General features: G+C 48.1%; 1 protein-coding gene across 1 annotated transcript in view; it reads left to right on the top strand.

The window, feature by feature from the left end:
- The window catches only part of BPI (bactericidal permeability increasing protein), a 33690-nt gene that overhangs the window by 3813 nt on the left and 8247 nt on the right, over nt 1-21630 (top strand). Inside the window, exons 3-11 of the mRNA XM_017859125.1 lie at nt 1005-1133; nt 2571-2732; nt 3941-4004; nt 9754-9817; nt 11568-11659; nt 15610-15786; nt 16521-16580; nt 18026-18193; nt 19369-19436. Of these exons, the coding sequence (XP_017714614.1) occupies nt 1005-1133; nt 2571-2732; nt 3941-4004; nt 9754-9817; nt 11568-11659; nt 15610-15786; nt 16521-16580; nt 18026-18193; nt 19369-19436 (984 nt within the window). The remainder of the gene's footprint in view (nt 1-1004; nt 1134-2570; nt 2733-3940; nt 4005-9753; nt 9818-11567; nt 11660-15609; nt 15787-16520; nt 16581-18025; nt 18194-19368; nt 19437-21630) is intronic.

Below are 21630 nucleotides of genomic sequence, written 5' to 3' on the forward strand. Positions count from 1 at the left end.
TTTCAAGGTCAGAAAATCTTTTCCAAAATGGCTTAAGGCAGAATGCATTGGCTCACATGACTGAAAAGTCACTGGAAGAGTCTGGCTTCAGGTTCAGCTCGAGGCAGGCTTACATGCCACTGGGCCCTGTTTCCTCTCTTGCCACCTCTCAGCATCACTTCCTTGGACAGGCCTAATTGGCAGGCAGTGTGTCCCCTCCAGAGGCAAGAGAGTCACCAGTAAGTCTCGCTAGATCTCCTGCTCAGCACTCTGAACGGAGAGCCCTAAGACTCACTCTGACTGGCCCACCTTAGGTTATGTACACAGCCCTGAGCCAATCACTGTGGCCAGGGAATGAAATACACTACTTGGCCGAGCCTAAGTTGCAAGCTCCACCCCCTGAAGATGGACATGACCGCAACTTTCTTTGGAGTGGCATGGAACAGATGTGGGGAGAGGCTTCCTCTAAATAATCTAGTAGTTCTGTTATCACAAGAAGGGGGTTGTGCACTGGACAGAAAACCCATAAAAGTCCTCTGCAGAGTTTTGTACACCCGTTCATTCACAGATATTTTGAGCACCCACTGTACGTCTGACACAGCAGGCTCTGGGGCTGCAGTAGTGAAACAAGACAGGGCTATACAGAGCTCTCCTACACAGAGTTTCCAGTTAAAGGGCCTCCTATTTTATCTTCATTGATTGTCACACACCCTGCAAAATAGAGATCATTGTACCCATTTTACAGATGAGGAAACTGAGGCTCATGGTAATTATGCCCAGGGTAACCCAAGAGTATATTAAAGAGCAGGATTTAAATGCAGGTTTTTTCTGACTTCAAAACCTAAGCCACTCCAGTTGCCTACATATTTGTCAAGGCTGCTGTCTTAGCTTTGGGCTCCTCCTGGAATGGATGGAGTGAAGGACCAGGTGGTGGGGGATGAGTCTGCATTAACCATTAACCAAGTCCTCATGTGGGCACATAGGATTATATGAAATTATATGAAATCCACATTTCTCCTTTGCAGCATGGACATCCGTGAATTCCAGCTTCCCAGTTGCCAGATAAGCATGGTGCCCAGTGTGGGCCTTAAGTTCTCCATCAGCAACGCCAACATCAAGATCAGCGGGAAATGGAAGGCACGAAAACGTTTCATGTGCGTTTCTGCGCTTGCGGTTTGTTGGGTGTGCTCTTGGTGGTATTTGGACAGGATTAGAGAGTCAGGGCCTCTGGAATGCCCAACGTTTGCCTTGTCTGTCACCACCTATCGCCACAGGGTTCCTCAGGAAATTCTACACATGAGAAGATTTTACATAACCCTTGGTTAATAACTGAGCATTTATCCACATCTCAGTGCAGGATACTGGCAAGGCTGAGTTGGTGCATGTGTCTTCCAGTGGAAAGCTAAGTGGAACCTTCAATTGCTTCTGTTTATCAGTTAGCTATTGCTGTGTAACAAACTATCCCAAACTCCGTGGCTTAAAACAATGATCAGCTGTCATCACTTATATATCTGTGTGTCAGCTGGGGCTCAGCTGACCTGGGTTGGGCTTAGCAAAGGAGGCTTGGCTCCACCTGTGTCTCCTCCTCCTTGGACCAGTGGGTTATGCAGAGCATATTCTTGGTGATAGCAGAGGTGCAAAAAGGGAAAGCAGGAACACACAGGTCCTCTTAAGGCCCAGGCTCGGAACTTATGTAACACTGGCCAAATCATTTCACGTGGCCAAGCCCAAAGTCAAGGACAAGCAAAGGCACCCTCCTCAACCCTGCCATGATAGGCAATGGCAAGGGTATGAATGCAGGGGAGGGTGAAAAATAGGGGCAAATAACCCAAACTACAACTCCGAATCTAAATCCTGGGCTCTCCCCACAGCTACCCTGCCCACTAACAATAGTGGTTCAGAGTGACCATCGCTTTAGGCAGGTCTCCTTTGTGGGGAATCTAGGGAGGAAAATGGAGGAGAAACCGCCCTGGCGAATGAAAGGGGCGTGAGTCTGCCTGCCCTTACAAGAACTGCTCGGTGTGTCTCCTCCCCACAATAAGGATCACTTAACTCTCTCCCTGGGCCCTTTTGCATCTATCTTTTCCCTTGCTGATCACACACAAAACAAAAGAATGTCCACTGTCTTATCCAAAACCCATTGCATCCCTGAGGGAGCAGTTATTAACCTCATTACTGAATTAATGGGGGCATTAATTAATGAAAGTCATTGGCCCCAAACACCCAGCTTTTTAGTAGCAAAGCTGAGACACACACGCTGGTGTCTGACTGCTGAACCAGGGTCTGAGGGAGGAAATGGAAGCTCAGAGAGGTAAGAAACATGCCCAAGGCCACACAGCTGGGGCGGCAGCTGAGGCAGTGGTTAAGAGCAGGTTTCTGCCAGTCAGACATGAGTTCAGAGTTCAGGTTGGAATCCTGACTCTCCCACTCAGCTGCTGTGTGACCTTGGGCAAGCTGCCTCTTGTCTCTGAACTGCATCTCCTCACCTGGAGTGGGGATAATAACAAAACCCGCCCTCCAGCACTGGGGTAAAGTTTGAATCGCAGTGGGAAGAAAGGATTTGTTCCACGTTCCTCTTTGTTTTTCTCCAGAAAAACAAGCGGCAATTTTGACCTGAGCGTAGAAGGCGTGTCCATTTCGGCTGATCTGAAGCTGGGCAGTAACTCCACATCAGGCAAGCCCACCGTCACCTGCTCCAGCTGCAGCAGCCACATCAACAGGGTCCACGTGCGCATCTCAAAGAGCAGAGTGGGGTATGGACTCCCAGGGCTGTGGCTGGGAGGAGGGACCTAAAGAAGAACTCTCCCAATCATCCCTGTATTCCGAAAACACACCCAGAGTGCCACCTGCATGCCAGGCCTTGCTCAGAGGCCTCAGGCATGGCACGGGAGCCAGGGGTCCACAGATGAAGCAGACATTCTCTTTCTCAAGGCATCATTTGTTTATTCCATATTCATTCAGCAGACTTAACTGAGCACTTACTATGTCCCAGGCTCCTACTAAGCACGTTACATATGCACTAAATTATATCGTCATCACAAATCTGCAGGCATTCATCTATCCATCCATTCAACAAATATCTAGTGAGACTCCGATCTGCACCAGGCTTGTGCAACGTGGTCAGGAAATGAGTGACCAATGAAAACTTAGTAAGAGCTAATATTTGTCAGAGGCTGACTGTGCCCAGCACTGATTTGAGCACACTCATCTCATTCAAGCCACACCATAACTCTGTGAGATCAGTCTATTATTACCCCGTTTTCTGGGGAGAAAACAAAGGCATGGAGAGAGAGGCAATAGCTTAAGTTGCTACAGCTGATGAGTGTTCAAGTGCAGGTCTATTTCACCCCAGACTCAGCCACACAGTCCTGTTCTCTTAAAGTTTTCAGCCCAGTGGGGAAGAAAATCATTAACCAAAGCATTGCATGAATGAGTGGCTCACACAGAATTACAAAAGGAGATAAGAATTAAGAAAAAAAAGTACAAACTTCTATGAACACAGAGAACCGGAGGCTCTGACCCCATCTGGGGGCAGGCCAATTCTTCCTTGGCAAAATGACATTTGAACTGAGATGAAAGGATAAGTAGGCATTAGTGAGGGACGTGTTAGGGACGGGGGAGTTTTAAGCAGAGGGAACAGCATGTGCAAAGGCACGGTGGTGGGAGAACACACAGGAGAGAGGACATGGCAGGCTAGTGTGGCTGGTGTGCAATGAAGGAAGGGGCTGGTGAGGAATGAGACTGGGGCAGGGGCCCAGCCATGCAGGGATTCAGGAAATAGCCTCATGAACAGGTCACTAAATTGGGCATCTGATGGGGTGTGTGCAGTAAGAGCTCAGGGGCGAGGGTGCCAAGGCCTGTTTCCAGGAGGGAAGAAAGCTTTTGAGATGAGGCAGCCTCCTGAATCCAGCCCAGGGACAACCGAAAAGCCTCATCTATCTCCCTACTTGTCCATCTCTAGGTGGCTGATCCGACTCTTCCGCAAAAAAATTGAGTCTACGCTTCGAAACAAGTTGAACAGCCAGGTAGGAGGGGCTTGGAGCCCCATCAGCGAACAGAGGGGAAGGGCCCTCAGTGACCACACACCTCCCCCTTCTCTGGACACTCTGCTGTCACTCCAGACCCCTTGGTACTTCTTATAGCCCTTTGAAACCACAACCTCAGCTCTAAAAGCCAGTCGTGTATGTTTTGCTGAAGAGTCCACCAAGAGACCAAGAGATGATCACTTCCCACACTCCCAGCAAACGTTCCCTCATGCCTGCTTGGGCCACCTCTGCTTTTCCCCAGCCTTCCTCCTTGCTGAGAAAATGCCATTCTCTTCCTGCCTCCCTCTCTTCCCATACCCCTGGTAGACTCCTTCCTCCACCCCACCCCACCCCAAGTTCCTTCCTTGATGCTCCCCATTCAGAACAAATGCCATTGATGAAGCTACATTTCTGGGCTTTGGCCAAACCCCAGTAGTAGCCCATTCCCTGAGGCTGGGACTAATATAAGGGACAGGTGTCAGCCAGCACTCCTCCAACCGTGCCCACAGCCTAAATCCACAACCCAGATACTTCAGATAAGGGACGAGGCCATTCATTCGGCTCGTCTTCCATTAACAAATTATCAGTTTTTAAGAATCATCTAAGCCTGTCTCAAAAAGCAATGAGTTTTGGCTCTCTCCAGAGGGCAATGGAAGTCATTGAAGGTTTTAGGCAAGGGGGTGACCTGGCCAGATCTGTGCTTTAGAACAATTTCCCTGTCTGCTGTGGGAATGACTGGAGGGGCCAAGAGTAGGGGCAAGGAGACCACTGAGGAGGCTCGTGTGGTCTTCTAGGTGGAAGACGTTGGTTTCCTTGTTAAAGACACTAAACAGGTAGGGGGGCATCAATCATGTGAGATCATCTATCTGAAGATACTGTGTCAAAAGCTTAAAAAGCAAGAAATCAATGCACGTTTGTCAAAACGCATAACATAGTGGACTGTAGAATGGGTTTTAGAGTCACATGGCAAGAACGGAGCCAGTGGCTCGATTGGGATTAGATGGGACAGTTCCAATGAGCAGGACAATCCCCAGCCAAAGTCTCAGGGTAGTGTCTTGGGGTAATTTTTGGCCCTGGCTCCAGGGCTTAACTAGCTGTGTAACCTTGAGGAAATGACTTGACCTTCTTGAACCACAATTTTACCATCTGTAAAATGGGGACATTAGGCTGGGCGTGGTGGCTCACGCCTGTAATCCCAGCACTTTGGGAGGCCGAGGTGGGTGGATTACCTGAGGTTAGGAGTTCAAGACCAGCCTGACCAACATGGGGGGGAAATCCTGTCTCTACTAAAAATGCACATTAGCCGAGCGTGGTGGCACATGCCTGTAATCCAGCTACATCGTGAGGCTGAGGCAGGAGAATCACTTGAACCCAGGAGGCCAGAGGATTGTGGGTGAGCCAAGATCATACCATTGGCACTCCAGCTAGGAAACAAGAGCCGAAACTCGTCTCAAAAAAAAAAAAAAAAAAAAAGAGGACATTAATACTTTCTTTACCAAGGCACTGTAAGGATTCATGAGATAATGCAGAAAATGTGCTCACTCACTAGGCTAGCTCACCCACAGTTCAGCTGTCTGTATAATCAAGTAATAGTCTGAGAAGAGTGTTGAGATAAATTTAACATTTGGAACAATTACGATTATTTCTTAGTACCATTTAAAAAAGTGGCCCCTCTATAGCAGCCAAGCAATAAGTAGTAAAGCTGCTGCTCTGTTGATGGATGATGATGATGGTGAGTGATGATGGTGATGGTAATGGTGGGGCATGATGGTGATGATGGTGATGGTGAGATGACAATGGTGATGGTGATGGTGAATGGTGAGGTTGATGATGGTGGATGGTGGGGATGATGATGGTGATGGTGATAATGATGATGGTGGTGGTGAGGTTGATGATGGTGATAATGAGGTTGATGGTGATTATGAGGTTGATGATGGTGATGGTGGTGATGATGATGATGGTAATGGTGAGGTTGATGATGGTGATTGTGGGGATGATGATGATGGTGATGGTGGGGATGATGATGATGATGGTGTGGATGATGATGGTGATGGTGGGGATGATGATAATGGTGATGGTGATGGTGGAGATGATGATGAGGGTGATGGTGATAGTGAGATTGATGATGGTGATTGTGGGGATGATGATGATGATGATGGTGATGGTGAGACTGATGATGGTGATGGTGATGGTGGTAAGCATATGCCCATTTAATAGGCATTTTCTTCCTCCAAGGCAGGAGCTCATCCTGGGCAGTTTCAATGGTGATAGTGAAACTGATGATGGTGATGGTGATGGTGATGGTGGGGATGGTGATGATGTTGGCCCATAAAATATACGGAGTGTTTATAGTGATCTGACACTATGCTAAGAACTCTTTCCGTGGATTCCAGCATTTAATCCACACATTCTGACACTTAATCCCCTGTGAGAGAGATTCCATGATTATTCCTATTTTACAGGTGAGTAAACTGAGATACAGAAAGCGGAAGTAATAGTGCTTGGATTCAAATCCAGGCTCCCCTGCCTCAGAGATGAGCCTTGCTCTTAATCATAAGATCCGATTTAGAAGCAGGTACTGGCCTGAATGAATGAATGAATGAAGGAATGAGATGTCATGATACCAGGAGGGGCTGGAAATGGTGAGGAGTGAGCCAGGGAGTCTGCCCCTAGGGAAGACAGTGTGTAGGATGGGTGTCTGAGAGAAGGAAGAGCCTGTGTCAGTACAAAGTGTGCATGAAGGGAAGAGCAGGGAGGGAGCTGGGCTCCCATCAGGATTTGCTGTGATCTGGAGCCATCTGTTGGCCCTGATAGGTGAGCAACACTGGTGACAATGCCTGAGGTGCAGCTCAGGAGTCCAGCAGGGCCCCAGCTGCCAGCTGCGCGGCCCTCTGTTCCTGGGTCATTTGGAGAAGAGACGCAGGTTCCTCGGAGAATGCCAGTCCAGGTCCTCTTAAGACTTCAAGAGCCTTATGTGGTAGAAACACACTTCAGGGAAACCAAATTTTCTCCTTCCCTCCTTCCCACTGCTGTCTTCCCTCCTTCCTTCCTTCCTTTCTTTCTTCCCTCCTTCCTTCCTTTCCTTCTTCCCTCCTTCCTTCCTTCCTTTCCTTCTTCCCATTCTTCTTCCTTTCTTTTTTGTTTTGTTTTGTTTTGTTTTGTTTTGTTTTGGTGATGAAGTCTCGCTCTGTTGCCTAGCTGAAGTACAGTAGCACAATCTCAGCTCACTGCAACCTCCGCCTCCCAGGTTCAAGAGATTCTCCTGCCTCAGCCTCCCGAGTAGCTGGGATTACAGGCATCTGCAACCATCCCTGGCTCATTTTTGTATCTTTTGATAGAGACAGGATTTCACCATGTTGGCCAGACTGGTCTCGAACTCCTGACCTCAAGTGATCCACCCACCTCAGTCTCTCAAAGTACTGAGATTATAGGCATGAGTCACTGCACCCAGCTCTTTCTTTCTTTTCTTTCTTTACTTTTTTTCTACCTTCCTTCCCTTTCTCCTTTTCTCCCTTTCTTCCTTCTTTATCTTCCCCTCTTCACTCCTTCCCCTTTCCTCCCTCCATTCCCCAGGAAAAATAACTTGATTGACAGTGTAGAAGGAGGGATAGGGGAGGATAGAGGTGACCTCTAGGCAGATGGTGCAGCCAACCCTAAGGAGGAGTAAGAACCTGAGGAGTTTGGTTTGGGATGTGCCAGCCTTAGGGACCAGTAGAACACCCAGGGACAGTTGTCCATGAGTCATCTGGGTCCCCAGGCTGGAGCTAAGAGGTGAAGCCCGGGTTGCAAAGTAAGGCCTGGGTACTGGCTACATGTTGGGAGCAGTGGAGGTGACTTCACCTGGGCTCCCAAAGACAGATGCTGAGACAGGGTTTGGGTGCAAGTCATTTATTGGGAGGGGTTCCCAGGCAGCGCAGTGAGGAGGTCGGGAGGCAGGGAAGGGGCTTTACTGAGTGAGTTGCTGCTATGGGCAACTGGGACTCAGTCCTGCTGGCAAGTCTCAGAAGAAGGGTGGGGAGCACACCTCAGAATTGTTCCAGAAGCGGGAAGAAGGCTGGGGTATTTGTCTACCACCTCCTAGTCTTCTTTCATTGAAGGCTGTTCTTAGAGACCTAACTTCTTGGCACTTCCGAGCGCAGTCCAGAGAGTGTGGGTGAGGCGCTGCAGCACCTGCTGCAGGCACCGTGGGGATGCCTGAAATGGCTCAAGAAGAGGGCCTAAGTGGAAGGGACAGGGAGCCAGGAAGAAAGCCCAGAGAAGCTCCCACATCTTCAGTGAAGGCGGAAGAGCTTGCAAAGGAGTCTGGGGAAAAGCCTATAGGGGATAGGAAGAGAGCAGAAGGCCTTGGTCACAGGACTCTAGAAGGAGTGTTTCTAGAAGGGAATGGGCAACCACACAGGAGCTACCCAGTAGTTGAGAATGGCAGGGACTGAAGAGACTCTGCTGGATTACTGAGGGGAAGGTCATTCGAGAGCAACATCGGGAGAGGGAGGGAAGGGGCTTGTCTGACCACCAACCCCAGCCCCAGTCTCTTACTGAGGGGAAGGCTGTGGTTTAAATCCTATATTCCAGCTGTCTATTGCTTGAAAACAAACAACTGAAAATTTGGTATCATAAAACAACCACCATTGTTAACGTTCATGGATTCTGTGCATCAGGAAATCAGATGGGCATGACAGGGATGGCTGAGCTCTCTGCTCCATGAGATGTGGGGCCTCACCTCAGAAGACTCCAAAGTTCCATGTTAGAATTACCTGGAGGGTTCCTTGCTTCCATCTCTGGTGCCTGGGTTAGGAAGACTTGAAGTCTCAGCTCTGCTGGGACTATTGACCCAAGCCACTACCATGGCCCCTACATGGGACTTGGGCTTCTCATATCATTGAGTGGGTTCTGCATAGCCTTTTATGACCTCACCTCTGAAGTTACACAAAGATGAGGTGTATTGTTGTGTACTGTTGCTTAGAAGCAAGTCGCCAAGCCCAGATTCTAGTGGCAAGTTCACAGACTCCATCTCTTGGTGGGGGTGTGGCAAGGCCACATTACAGAAGAGCAAATGGAATGAAAAATATAATTTGCCACGTTCCATTTTACAGATGAAAAAAGAGAGGTCTAGATAAATGGAACAACTTTCTCAGTGTCAAAGTCAGTGTGTGACCCAACACAGATCTTCTCAGGCTACTGTTTGTTCCATTGTGAGTCACGGGCTAGGGGACAGGGGGATGGGGTGGGGTGGCAAAGGCAGGTAGGGAATGGCTTCTCTGGCCATACATATCAAACGTGAGGGTGCCCACCTAGTTAAGTAGAAAACCTGTCCATGCTCCCAGAAGCCCGGATAAGGGAAGGCTGGCCATTGACTACCTCGTATTTGTTTACTACCTCATTCCACAAAGGACCTGAGACAGCAAAATCAAACAGAAACAAAAGAAATAACAAAATAGCAACAACAACAACAACAACAACAAATCACCTTATAAAATAGAAAACATAAACACCCATCAGGAAAGTTCCACACACAGGGCAGGAAATAGAATGCAGTTATGTAGGCCATACAGTCACATACAGTTATTATTGCTAAGCTACATGTTCAACTCTGAGCTTCCTGGTGGCCAAAAAGAAAAGGGAAACTTGATTGGCTACATAATTTTCAAGAAAACATTCAAGGAAAGCAAGGCATATCTGGCCCATTATTGCCAAGGGACATTTTTCACTATGGGAAGACCTTACTGATTACTTGTTTGGTTCTCCCCAGGTCTGTGAGAAAGTGACCAGTTCTGTATCCTCCGAGCTGCAACCTTATTTCCAGACTCTGCCAGGTGAGGGCTGGATGAGGATCAAGGATAGAAAGGAACAGAAAGGGGAGGGTGTGAGGATGTCAGGGTGGATGTGATGGGGCTGGCAAGTTTCCCAGACAGCCCTGGGCCTGGGTGGGAATGAGAAGAGTAGATTATTTTCAAGTGGCAGCTAGCATCGGATCAAGTCCTTGTGCTAGGTCCAGAAGTGAGGAGGACAAACAGCCCATACCGCCTCATTCCCTTAGCTCTGCAAGGGCCAAACAGCCAAATACCCCCAGCTCTCTAAGGCCAGAGACACATGACTGGCCTGAGATCTGATATTGGTCACCTCTTTTTGGATCTCAGTTTCCATGTCCTTAAAATGGGGACAATAATCTTCACCCCCAAGTACTTGGCAAGCTGCAAAGAACTGTGGTAGGCACTCAGGAAATTGTCCCCTCTCAGTCTGCCAACACTCCCCTGAGAGAAGCATTATTCTCCTCATTTTTCACCCCTATCCCCCTGTCCCCTAGCCCGTAACTCACAATGGAACAAGAGTAACCTGGCCAGGCTCACGCCTGTAATCCCAGCACTTTGGGAGGCCAAGGCAGGCGGACCACCTGAGGTCAGAAGTCCAAGACCAGCTTGGCCAACATGGGAAAACCCTGTACCTACTAAAATTATAAAAATTAGTCAGGCCTCATGGCAGGTGCCTGTAATCCCAGCTACTTGGGAGGCTGAGGCAGGAAAAGCACTTGAACCCAGGAGGCAGAGGTTGCAGTGAGCCAAGATCATGCCACTGCACTCCAGCCTGGATGACAGAGCGAGACTCTGTCTCAGAAAAACAAAAAACAAAAAACCAAAAACCATGAGGAACCTGAGGCTCAAGAGTAGGTGAGACTTGTCCAGAGTCACGAAGCCATCAAGAGGCAGAAGCAAGATCCAAATCTGCAGCTAAGATTCCCTTCACTCCAGAGCCGGGGCTTTCAGCTGCTCTCAGGACTACCTCGCTGTGAATGCTTGCATGGTTGGCACATAGTATATGCCCATTTATGAGGCATTTTCTTCCTCCAGAACAGGAGCCCATCCTGGGCAGGTTCGATGCAGCTGCAGTGCCCAGGGTTTGGCCTCACGAGGCAGGAAAAAGATTTTGGTCTGAATCCCAGCTTCATCCCTCACCAGTCACTGGACAACTTGGATTTCTGAGCCTTGGTTTATTCTCTGCTGAGAAAAGGGATAAAGGAAGGGCTGATGTTTATTTAACTCTCGTTGATTACCACTGGGAAACAGAGAAACTCTTCAGACTTGAGCCAGCCAGGGCTCAGCCTGGGCTATTACCAATGATCCTAACAATGATCCTCCCTGGCTTTTGAGCCTCTGCATGGACAGGACATTGGGCATCCACCTTCTCTCAAAACCCTCCCAGCATCTTTGAGGTCACTAGAATTCTCTTGTTCTACAAATGACCAAAAAATGACTCAGAGAAGTGCAAGGACTTGTCCAAGGTCATCCAGAGTTTGGTTCAAGCCTAGGTCTCTCTGTGCCCTTGACCCTGTGTCTTAGCCACTCATCTCAGGGCTGTTGGAAGAAGAGAGTAAGGGGGTGTCTGTGAATGTGGGGTGTGGGTTCATTTTCCCTTAAGGCGAGCTCCCTTAAGGAGGGCTCCCTGGAGGAGGTGGGAATGGAACTTGCACTGTAGTTCTTGATCCAATTTTAGGGGATTCTGATCCTGCATTTCAGTTTCCAGGGATGCTGCCATGGGAGCTAACTCATGGTCCATCTTTCTCTCTAGTAATGACCAAAATAGATGCTGTGGCTGGAATCAACTATGGGCTGGTGGCACCTCCAACAACCATGGCTGAGACCCTGGATGTACAGATGAAGGTGAGTCTGACACTGAGAACCACACACCCTCACACTTCTGTCTCAGACACTCCAGGGCTCCCCAGTCCTTGGAAACAAATTTTACAATGTCCCCCACTTCCTATCTGACTCACCACCACCCTCTCTACTCTCCCCGCCTCTCCCTGCTCCAGTCACACTGGCCTCCCCGCTATTCCTGAAACACACCATGCCTGCCCCTCCCCAAGGCCTTTGCCCTTGCTTTCTCCTCTACCTGGGTGCTCTTCCCCAGGTTTCCACACAACTCTCCCTTGTTTCCTTCAAAAAGACTTGAAGGATATTCCCTCAAGCTCAAATATTCCCTCCCTAGAGATGCCTTCCCAGATCACTCTCGCTGAAATAGCTCTCTCCTCTTCCCCCACATCCTGCTTTATTACCAATACACACACACACACAGTCTCAAGTCAGTCTCCCTCACTATGATGAGGGAGAAGGAGCTGCAACTGCTTTGTTCACTACCATATGTGCAGCACCTAGACCAATGCTTGGCACATAGTAGGTGCTCAATAAATTATTGGTTGGATGGATGAATGGGTGGATGGATATATGGATGGATGGGTAGTTGGATAGGTGGATGGGTGGATGGATGGGTGGGTGGGTACACAGGTGGATGGGTAAGTGGATGGGGGGATGGGTGTGTTGGTGGATGAATGGATGGATGGATAGATGGATGGATGGATGGATGGATGAGTAAGTGGGTGGATGGGTGGGTGGATGAAAGAATGAGTGGGTGGGTAGGTGGATAGTTGAGTGTGTGGGTGTATTGGTGGATGGATGGGTAGGTGGATGGGTGGGTGGATGAATGGATGGGGGGGTGGGTAGATGGGTGGGTGGGTGGGTGGGTGGGTGTATTGGTGGATGGATGGATGGATGGATGGATGGATGGATGGATGGATGGATGGATAAGTGGTTGGATGGGTGGGTGGATGAATGAAGGGGTGGGTGGGTAGGTGGGTGGGTGGTAGTGATGAGTGATGTGGGGTGATTTGGTGGATGGAGGGTAGTGGGTGGGTGTGGGATAATAGATTGTGTGGGTGGGTTGTGGGGGGCAGGTAGGGTGAATGGGTGAGTAGGTGTATTGGTGTTTGGATGGGTGATGGATGGAATCAGATAGTGGGTGGTTGGATGGGTGGCAGATGAATGGATGGGTGGGTGGGTAATGGGTGGGTGGGTAGGTGGATGTGTGGTGTACTGGTGGGGTGGATGGATGGATGGATGGATGGATGGATAGATGGATGGATGGATAAGTGGGTAAGTGGGTGGGTGGGTGGGCGGATGGAAGGAAGGATGTATGTATGTATGTACGGATGGATGGATGGATGGATGGATGGATGGATGGATGGATGGAGTTTTATTGCATGCTGCTCCCTCCCTTACTCACCACCCTCCAACCAGGCACACTGGCCTTACACTTCCTCAAACAGGTTAAGCTTCCTCTCACCTCAGGGTCTTTGTCCTAGCTGTTCCCTCTGCCTGGTACTCCCTTCCTTCCCAATGCCCACCTCTACCCTGCTGGCTTCTTATAGTACTCCACGTGGGTCTTCACTCAGCTGTCACTCCCAGAGCAGCCTTCCCTACCACCCCAGCAAGGGTGGGTCCCACTCTGAAATTCATCCTGGATTGTGCCTCCTTCAGTCCTTCCACATTGGTGATTTGCCTCTTTGTTTACAGTTTGTTTGTTTCAAAACACATTCAATGTGAAAAAGAAAATTTAGAAACTGCAGAGGAATTCAGAAATAAATATAGGAAAGAAGGAAAAGAAAGAAAAAGAGAGAGAGGAATTACCCGAATCTACAACCTAGAGATAAGCACCATCAATAAACAAGTGTAGATCCCTCCAACCCTTGTCTTTGCAGAAACAGAAGAAGATACACACACACGCACACACACACACACACACACACACACAGAGAGAGAGAGAGAGAGAGAGAGAGAGAGAGAGAAACAAATGTACACATATATAGGCATAAAAACAAATACACACAAAACCCACAATATAGAAACAGGAAAAAATGCACACACATGTACTCACATACAGACAACAAAATACACACAGACATATATTTTGCACGTGTCATATTATATATTCTGCTTTACAACTTTAAAAAATCGATACATGTGATAGGAACATCTTTGCCATCCACAAAATATCCTCTTGCAGCCCTTTACTGGCTGCTTGGTTTTTCAGCGGACAGCTTGGGATAAGGTACGAGCACAGTGCTCCCTCCTGGGACACTTGGGCTCTCCATTTTTTTCTACAAACGTAACCAAAGCTGCAGTGATCATCCTTGCAATTGTGTCTCTGTCCATCCTTGAGCATTTCCTAGAAGTGGAATTGCTAGACCAAATGGCATACTAAGAAAAAAATATGAATACCCACATATATCTAAGTGAAACAACAGAGTAAAAGATTAAAACAATAAGTAATTATCTTCAGTGAATAAGAAAGGTCCTGTTTATCTCCTGGGCTCCTGCCCAGAGTTGATCACTGACAACCATGGAGTGTGTTAACTTCCCAGGTCTCTGGTTCTAAGCACTCACATAAATGCATAAGAAAATCCATCTAGATTTTGCTGATGATCTACATGAATGGATACACACTGTTCTTCTCCTTGCTTTTGTCACTTAACAATATATATTAAAGATGATTTCTAGTCAGTACATAGGTCCATCTTTATTATTATTATTTGAGATACAGTTTTGTCTTGTTGCCCAGGCTGGAGTGCAATGGCGCGACCTCCACTCACTGCAACCTCTGCCTCCCAGGTTCAGGCGATTCTCCTGCCTCAGCCTCAGCAGCAGCTGGGATTACAGGTTCCCACCACCACGCCTGGCTAATTTTTTGTATTTTTAGTAGAGATGGGGTTTCACCACATTGACCAGGCTAGTATGAATTTCCTGACCTCTGGTGATCCACCTGCCTTGGCCTCCCAAAGTGCTGGGATTACAGGCGTGAGCCACTGCGCCCAGTCCATCTTATTATTATGAAGAGTTGCATGTATTCCATAATATGGAGGTTATGTTTGTTAATTTTAAGTAATAAAATAATTATAAGGTACAGAGAATGCTATACACTTCCAAGTACCCAACACACAGATTTAAGAAATCTTACCATTTTGTCATATTTGCTTCTGATTTTTAAAAAAATAAAAAACACTGTAGAAATAACTAAGGAGGCCCCCTCGAGTACCTCTCCCCACACCCCAGAACCATGCTGATGATGTTGGTGTGTGTCCCTCTTGCCTGTGTTTTTATACCTTTTATGGGCCTTTAAATTTTACGTAAGTGGTATCCTACCATATGTATCCATCTATAATTTGGTTTTTTAAGCTCAACATTTATTTGCTAAAAAATGATCTGCTTTTGCAACATATTGTCAAATTGCTTTTCAGAAACATAAAGAGCAACCCTAGAAGCTTATGAATGCTCTCACCAAACACTAGATAGCATCAGTTTAAAGCACACACAACACTCAAAACAATAGACCTCTTTTCCCATTTTGCTAACTTTACAGATGAAACAAACAAGATTTCACTGTTCTTTTCATAGGGCTTCTGTGCTTACTAGCAAGGTTGAGGTTGAGACAATGGAGTGGTTAGGAGAATGTTCACTGGACATTGGAGGCCTGGGTTCAATTTCTGGCTCTGCCACTTACCAGCTGTGTGACCTTGGGCAAGTCACTTCACCTCCATGTGCCTCAGTGTCCTCTCCTATACGATGATCATAATTACACCTGCCTTCCCAGGACTGGCATGAAAAGCACTTAGAAACTAATGCCCAGGAGGCATTTGATGCTACTGTTAACTTCTGGTCATTGCTTTTTCCTTTGCAAGTGTACAAGTGGTGTCTTCAGCCCATTTTTTCCTGGATGGAGATATTGACTTATAATTCCTGAAGAATATCTGGGTTCACTCTGTTGCCTCTACCCCCAGGGGGAGTTTTACAGTCAGAACCACCACAATCCACCTCCCTTTGCTCCACCAGTGATGGAGTTTCCTGCTGCCCATGACCACATGGTATACCTGGGCCTCTCAGACTACTTCTTCAACACAGCCGGGCTTGTATACCAACAGGCTGGGGTCTTGAAGATGACCCTTAGAGATGACATGGTAAGGCTGGGCTGTGGGTGGGTGTGGGAAGAATACTGGACCCAGAGTCCTGCAGCCCTTCCAGACAAATCTGGAAAAAGCTTTTCTTACATTGAGGGAGGTTAAGGTGTTGACTCTAGAGTCAGCTAGAGCTGAGTTCCAATATCGGCCCCACCCCTCTCCAGCTGGGTGGCCCAGGTCAATTACTCTACCTCTCAGAACTTGTTTTGTCTTCTGTAAAACACCAATAACTGGTTTTCTCCAAAGGGTGTCATGAGGATTCCATGAGATAGTAAAGCCTGATTAAATGAGCTATTAGTCTATGAGAGGACCGAACACAGAGCTTTGAATGTAGAAAGTAATGAATCAAGAAACGAAAGGGCTACATTGATGAGTACTTGTCAGACTCTGTCATCCAGTCCTAGCATCATGCTAAGGCAGAGGCAGACTCTGCCTTAGCCTTAATGTGGCATCCTATGAGATTGGTTTGAGGGCAGATTGGGCTTTCTCAGGAGCAAAAAGCAAGCAGGCGGTCACTGACCAGCTCCTAACCATTCTGGGCCAACTGCTGCAGAAGGTGTGGCTTGGTTTCCAGGCTGGTTGCTGCAGAATTTGTGGGTCAGTGCTCTGTTGTCACATAGGGGCTGGCCACTGTCTGTGCGTGCAGTCAGCCTCTCACCCCCTTATAGAACTCACCCCCTCCACTCCGTCTATAACAGCATCCTCCAAGATCCTTTTCTCATCTCTTGCTACAGATTCCAAAGGAGTCCAAATTTCGACTGACAACCAAATTCTTTGGAAACTTCCTACCTGAGGTATGAAAGACCTTGCTTTCCTTTAGTGAGCCCGGGGGTTCTGGGAGGACAGGGCTTTGCTGAGTGGATAAGGAGACCCACCCCTCCACCCAACATACACACACAAGATCCAGAAGCAACCCAGCATGAAAGGGTAGAAACAGCTTCATCCCCAGAACAGAGAAAGGCTCCAAGTGCCCAGTTGATCAGGTGTGGGAGTAGATGCTGGCAGGTGGTGGAGGGAGGATCTTTCATGCAATACATTTCTATTGAATGCCCACCATGTGCCTGGGGCCCTGTGCTGGGAACCCAACAAAATAGGCCAGCTCCCTACCCTCCTGGAGCTCCCAGACCAGTAGAGAGAGAGAAAAATGTCATCCAGATACCCAAAACAATAACAAAAATAATGTGTACTGTTACCAGTGAAGCCAACAGGTGGATGAGGTTACTTTAGACAAGGTGGTCAAGGAGGGCCTCTGTCTTTTTCTGCTCAGGCTACCATAACAAAATGCCACAGACCAGGTGGCATAAATAACAGAATTTATTTCTCATAGCTCTCGAGACTGGAAGTTCAAGGTTAAGGTGTCAGCAGATTTGGCTTCTAGTGAGGGCTCTCTTCCTGGCTTGTAGACTGCCTCCTTCTTGCTGTGTCCTCACAGGGCCTTTTCTCAATGCATGCATGGTGGTGGGTGGGAGAGAGCTCTCTGGTGTCTCTTCTTATAAGGACACTAATTCTATCCGATCAGGGCCTGACTGACCATTATGAGCTCACTTAACCTCAGTTACTTCCTTAAAGGCCCTTCTCCAAATGCAGCCACACTGGGAATTAGGGTTTTGACATATGAATTTGGGGGGACACAAACATTCTCATAGCAGCATCTCTGGTGGTAAAACCCCATAAATTTCTATACAGAGAAGCTCTGGCTGAGGGGAGAGGTGTTGCCGGTAGGGGTATCCAGGAGTGTTGTCTTGAACCTTCTTTGCATAACAATCACATTATTTTTACTCAGACTGTGGGTTTAACTGGGGGAAGATCAGAGACTAAGAGAGACGGGAAGAAGGTCATCAATGCCCTCTTTAGTTCCCCCTTGAAGCCGCTACTGCTGTCTGAGAAAGTAACATCTGCAGAGACCTGAAGGAAGGGAAAAAGCCGAGAGAGAAGAATGCGAGGAAAAGCATCTAACAAGGGGGAACAGAGAGTGCAAAGGGTTTTAGATGGCAAGAAAGCTTGTTGAGTTAGAGGCACAGAAAGAGTTCCGTGTGGCTGAAGATGGAAGACAAGAGGCAGAGGCACGTGTGGTGAGGCTGGCAGGGTGCCAGCTGGCAGACTGTGCAATCTTAGGATTTATTCTAAGAGCAACGGGAAGACAATGAAGGTATTTAAGCAGGGGCAGGCCAAGATAGGATTCATAAACATTTTAACAGAAACTCCTCCTTTCGTTGGTTGTCTCCACTGGGGGCTGCAGGTGGCCAAGATGTTTCCCAACATGAAGATACAGATTCACGTCTCAGCCTCTACCCCACCACAGCTGTCCGTGCAGCCCACCGGCCTTACCTTCTACCCTGCCGTGGACGTCCAGACCTTTGCCGTCCTCCCCAACTCCTCCCTGGCTTCCCTCTTCCTGATTGGCATGGTAAGCTGTTCCTGGGTGTGGACAGATGAGGAGCCCCAGACAGTCCCAAGAGCACTGTCTTTGGAGTCAGGAGATCATGTGAATCCTGTCCGGATTCACACCTGGACTGTGTCACTCCAGAGCCTGAGACTTGAGTCACTGTACTCAACGGTGCCGGCTCCTGAAGGTATTCATTCCCCCAGCCATTCACTAGTGCATCTGTTTACTTATTCATTCAAGTATTCATTTGGTCAATTTCTCCTTCATTCAATTATTCATTCCATATTGGCTTGAAATATGTGTACTGTTTCCAATTCATTCACTTATATCTTTAGTCATTCAATTATGCATTTGTGTATTTGTTCATTCATTCAATTATTAATTCATTCAGTTATGTATTAGATTGTTGACTTGAAATATGCCTTTTCTGATTCCCACATGCATTCATTTATTCAATTATTCATTTACTTATGCCTTTGTTCAATTGATCATTCATTTGCATACTTGTTCATTTATTCATCCATCATGTATTCATTCATGCATACCTTTGTTATTCCTTCATTCACATATTTTTTAATCCTTCATTTGCCTCAGTTTTCACTCCATGGTTGATTTATCCATTCATCCCTTTGATCACTCCATCACGCCACAAAGATATGGTGGCACCCATACGGCCACTGAGGGCGTGGTTCAGACACTCTCTGCACCAGGAAGCATTTAGAGGCCTCAGGCAAGTCTACGTGGTCTCCCAAGCTGAGACCTGTTATTCCCACTTTGCAGACAGAATAGGTCCTGAGGGGTCATCCAAGGCCACACAGACTGCACAGAACAGCTGAGGTGGGAACCCAGGACTTCCTCCTCATATTTTTTGAATGAATTGATGAATGAGGGATTGTGAGAACAGGGCTACCCTGGACTGCAGCCCTGAGGTCTGTCTTACGTAGCCCCTCCAAGAGTGGCCCAAGAACTCTGAAATGGTCCTGGAAGTAGAGAGAGAAAATGGAATTTGGCTGACAGTTTAGGACTCAACAGCCACAAAGCCAAGGGAAGTCTCCCCACTCCTCCGGCTCTGCAGGCCTGACCCCACTGTGTGCGCTGCCCTGCTGAGCTGCTGTGAAGCTGACCCTTCTCGGTTTGGAGGCTTGCAGCCAGGCGCCTGGGTCGGGGCGCTTCACCCTGGGTTGTTGTTTTGGCAGCACACGACTGCTTCCATGGAGGTTGGTGCCAAGTCCGACAGGCTTGTTGGAAAGCTCAAGGTGGATAGGTAAGTGGGCCTGTGAGGGGAGGAGGGGGCTGCCCCTCTGTCTTTGGTGTCCATGGGATGGCAGTGGCCCTGTGATGTACAGAAGCACTGCATTGTTGCTTTCCTGTTGGTTCATCACATTAAAACCTCAAAGAGTGTGCAATGGTCACAGTATCCCCATTTTGCAGACCATGAAACTGATGCTTAGAGAAAAAGTGACTTGCTCGAGGCCACACATTGTAGGTGACCAACCATCTCAGCTTACCTATAAATGTCCCAGTTCTAGCAGTGACAGTCCTGTTTTCTGGGACACGGCCAGTCCTCATGGCTGGGAAGCGTCAGCTGATGATCCCCACTGAACCACAACAGCATCCAGCTGTCCCATGTCCCTGGCTTTCCTTGACACTAGAAAATCCCACTTCAACTTCTTCTCACCCCATCCTCAGGACTTTAACCACCATCCTCTGCTGGGAGACTCTAGAATCCACATGGCCCTGATTCGAGTCCCGGCAGGGGAGTTTGTGGTTAAGAGTGTGGCCCTGACATGAGGCTGCCTGCGTTTGAAGTTCAGCTCACCTTGGCAAGCACCAAAATGCTGCCAACTTCAGTTCTCTGGCTGTCAAATAAGCTCAGTAAGGCCGGGAGTGGTGGCTCACGCCTGTAATCCCACCTCTTTGGGAGGGAGGATCACCTGAGGTCAGGAGTTTGAGACCAATCTGGCCAACATGGTGAAACCCCGTCTCTACTAAAAATACAAAAATTAGCCGGGCACGGTGGTGGGCGCCTGTAATCCCAGCACTGGAGAGGCTGAGGCAGGAGAATGGCTTGAACCTGGCAGGTGGAGGTTGCAGTGAGCCGAGATCATGCCACTGCACTCCAGCCTAGGAGACAGCATGAGACTCCGTCTCAAAAAATAAAATAAAATAAAATAAGCCCAGTAATTACTTTGCTGACAGCATCATTGTGAGCTGAAATGAGGTATTAATATGTGTTGAAATGTTTAGAACACTTCCAGGGACAGAATAAACACTCAATATGCAAGAGGGAAAGAGAAACAGAAATGCAGAAAGAGAAATACAGGCCAGGCATGGTGGCTCACGCCTCTCTCCCAGCACTTTGGGAGGCCATGGTGGGAGGATCACCTGAGCCCAAGAGTTCAAGACTAGCCGGGGCAACATAGTGAGACCTGGCCTCTACCAAAAAAAAAAAAAAAAAATTTAATTAGCCAGGTGTGGTGGTGCATGCCTGGGGTCTCAGCTACTCGAGAGGCTGAGGTGGGAGGATCAGTTGAGACCGGGAGGTCGAGGCTGCAGTGAGCCATGTTCGAGCCACTGTACTCCAGCCTGGGCAACAGAGCAAGACCCTGTCTCAAAATAAATACATGGATTTTTTTAAAGTAAAAGAAATACAGAAAGGGAGGTTGAGACATAGAGAAAGAGACAGAGACACAGAGAGTGACACTCAGAGAAGGGGACAGACACGAAGGAAGGGAAGGGAGAGATGTAGAAAAGGAAAGGCAGAGACAGAGGGAGACGCTCAGAGAGACAGAGGAAGGGAGTGGGGGGCAGAGAGAAGGAAACACTGTATGCAAGCAGATGTGATGGCCCTCCGCAGTTAGACCTGGCACCTGCCTCTTCAGCACGTTTGTGCTGTTTTCACACAGCCTTGACCCACATCCCTGCCCGGTCCCACCTTCTCCCTGGCACCGAGCCATCCTTCTTCACCTTGAGACGGGCCCCAGAGGTTTATGCGCGGCTCATTTCTCCTGGCATCGTGTTGACAAGCGTTACTGCCTCAGAAACGTATAGATTTAATTTCTCCTGAAACACCCATGGGCCTCTCGAGTAAAGGAGCTGGAGAGGATAGAGCTGGGTGTGGGCTGAGCACAGGCTTTCTGGATATGCAGGGGATGGGGATAGGGTGTGAGAATCCATGGAGCAGAAATCCTGGGGCTACTGACTCTTGAGGAGCAAGGGCAAGTTTTCAAGCTTTGTACAGTGTTGGAGACAACCCGGGCTTTGCCTTCGAGGAGCCCTGTTTGAAACCTTTCTTTCTTTTCTTTCTTTCTTTCTTTCTTTCTTTCTTTCTTTCTTTCTTTCTTTCTTTCTTTCTTTCTTTCTTTCTTTCTTTCTTTCCTTCCTTCCTTCCTTCCTTCCTTCCTTCCTTCCTTCCTTCCTTCCTTCCTTCCTTCCTTCCTTCCCTCCTTCCTTCCTTC

This window comes from Rhinopithecus bieti, unplaced genomic scaffold (assembly GCF_001698545.2).
Source record: "Rhinopithecus bieti isolate Rb0 unplaced genomic scaffold, ASM169854v2 scaffold_38981, whole genome shotgun sequence".
NCBI lineage: Eukaryota > Metazoa > Chordata > Mammalia > Primates > Cercopithecidae > Rhinopithecus > Rhinopithecus bieti.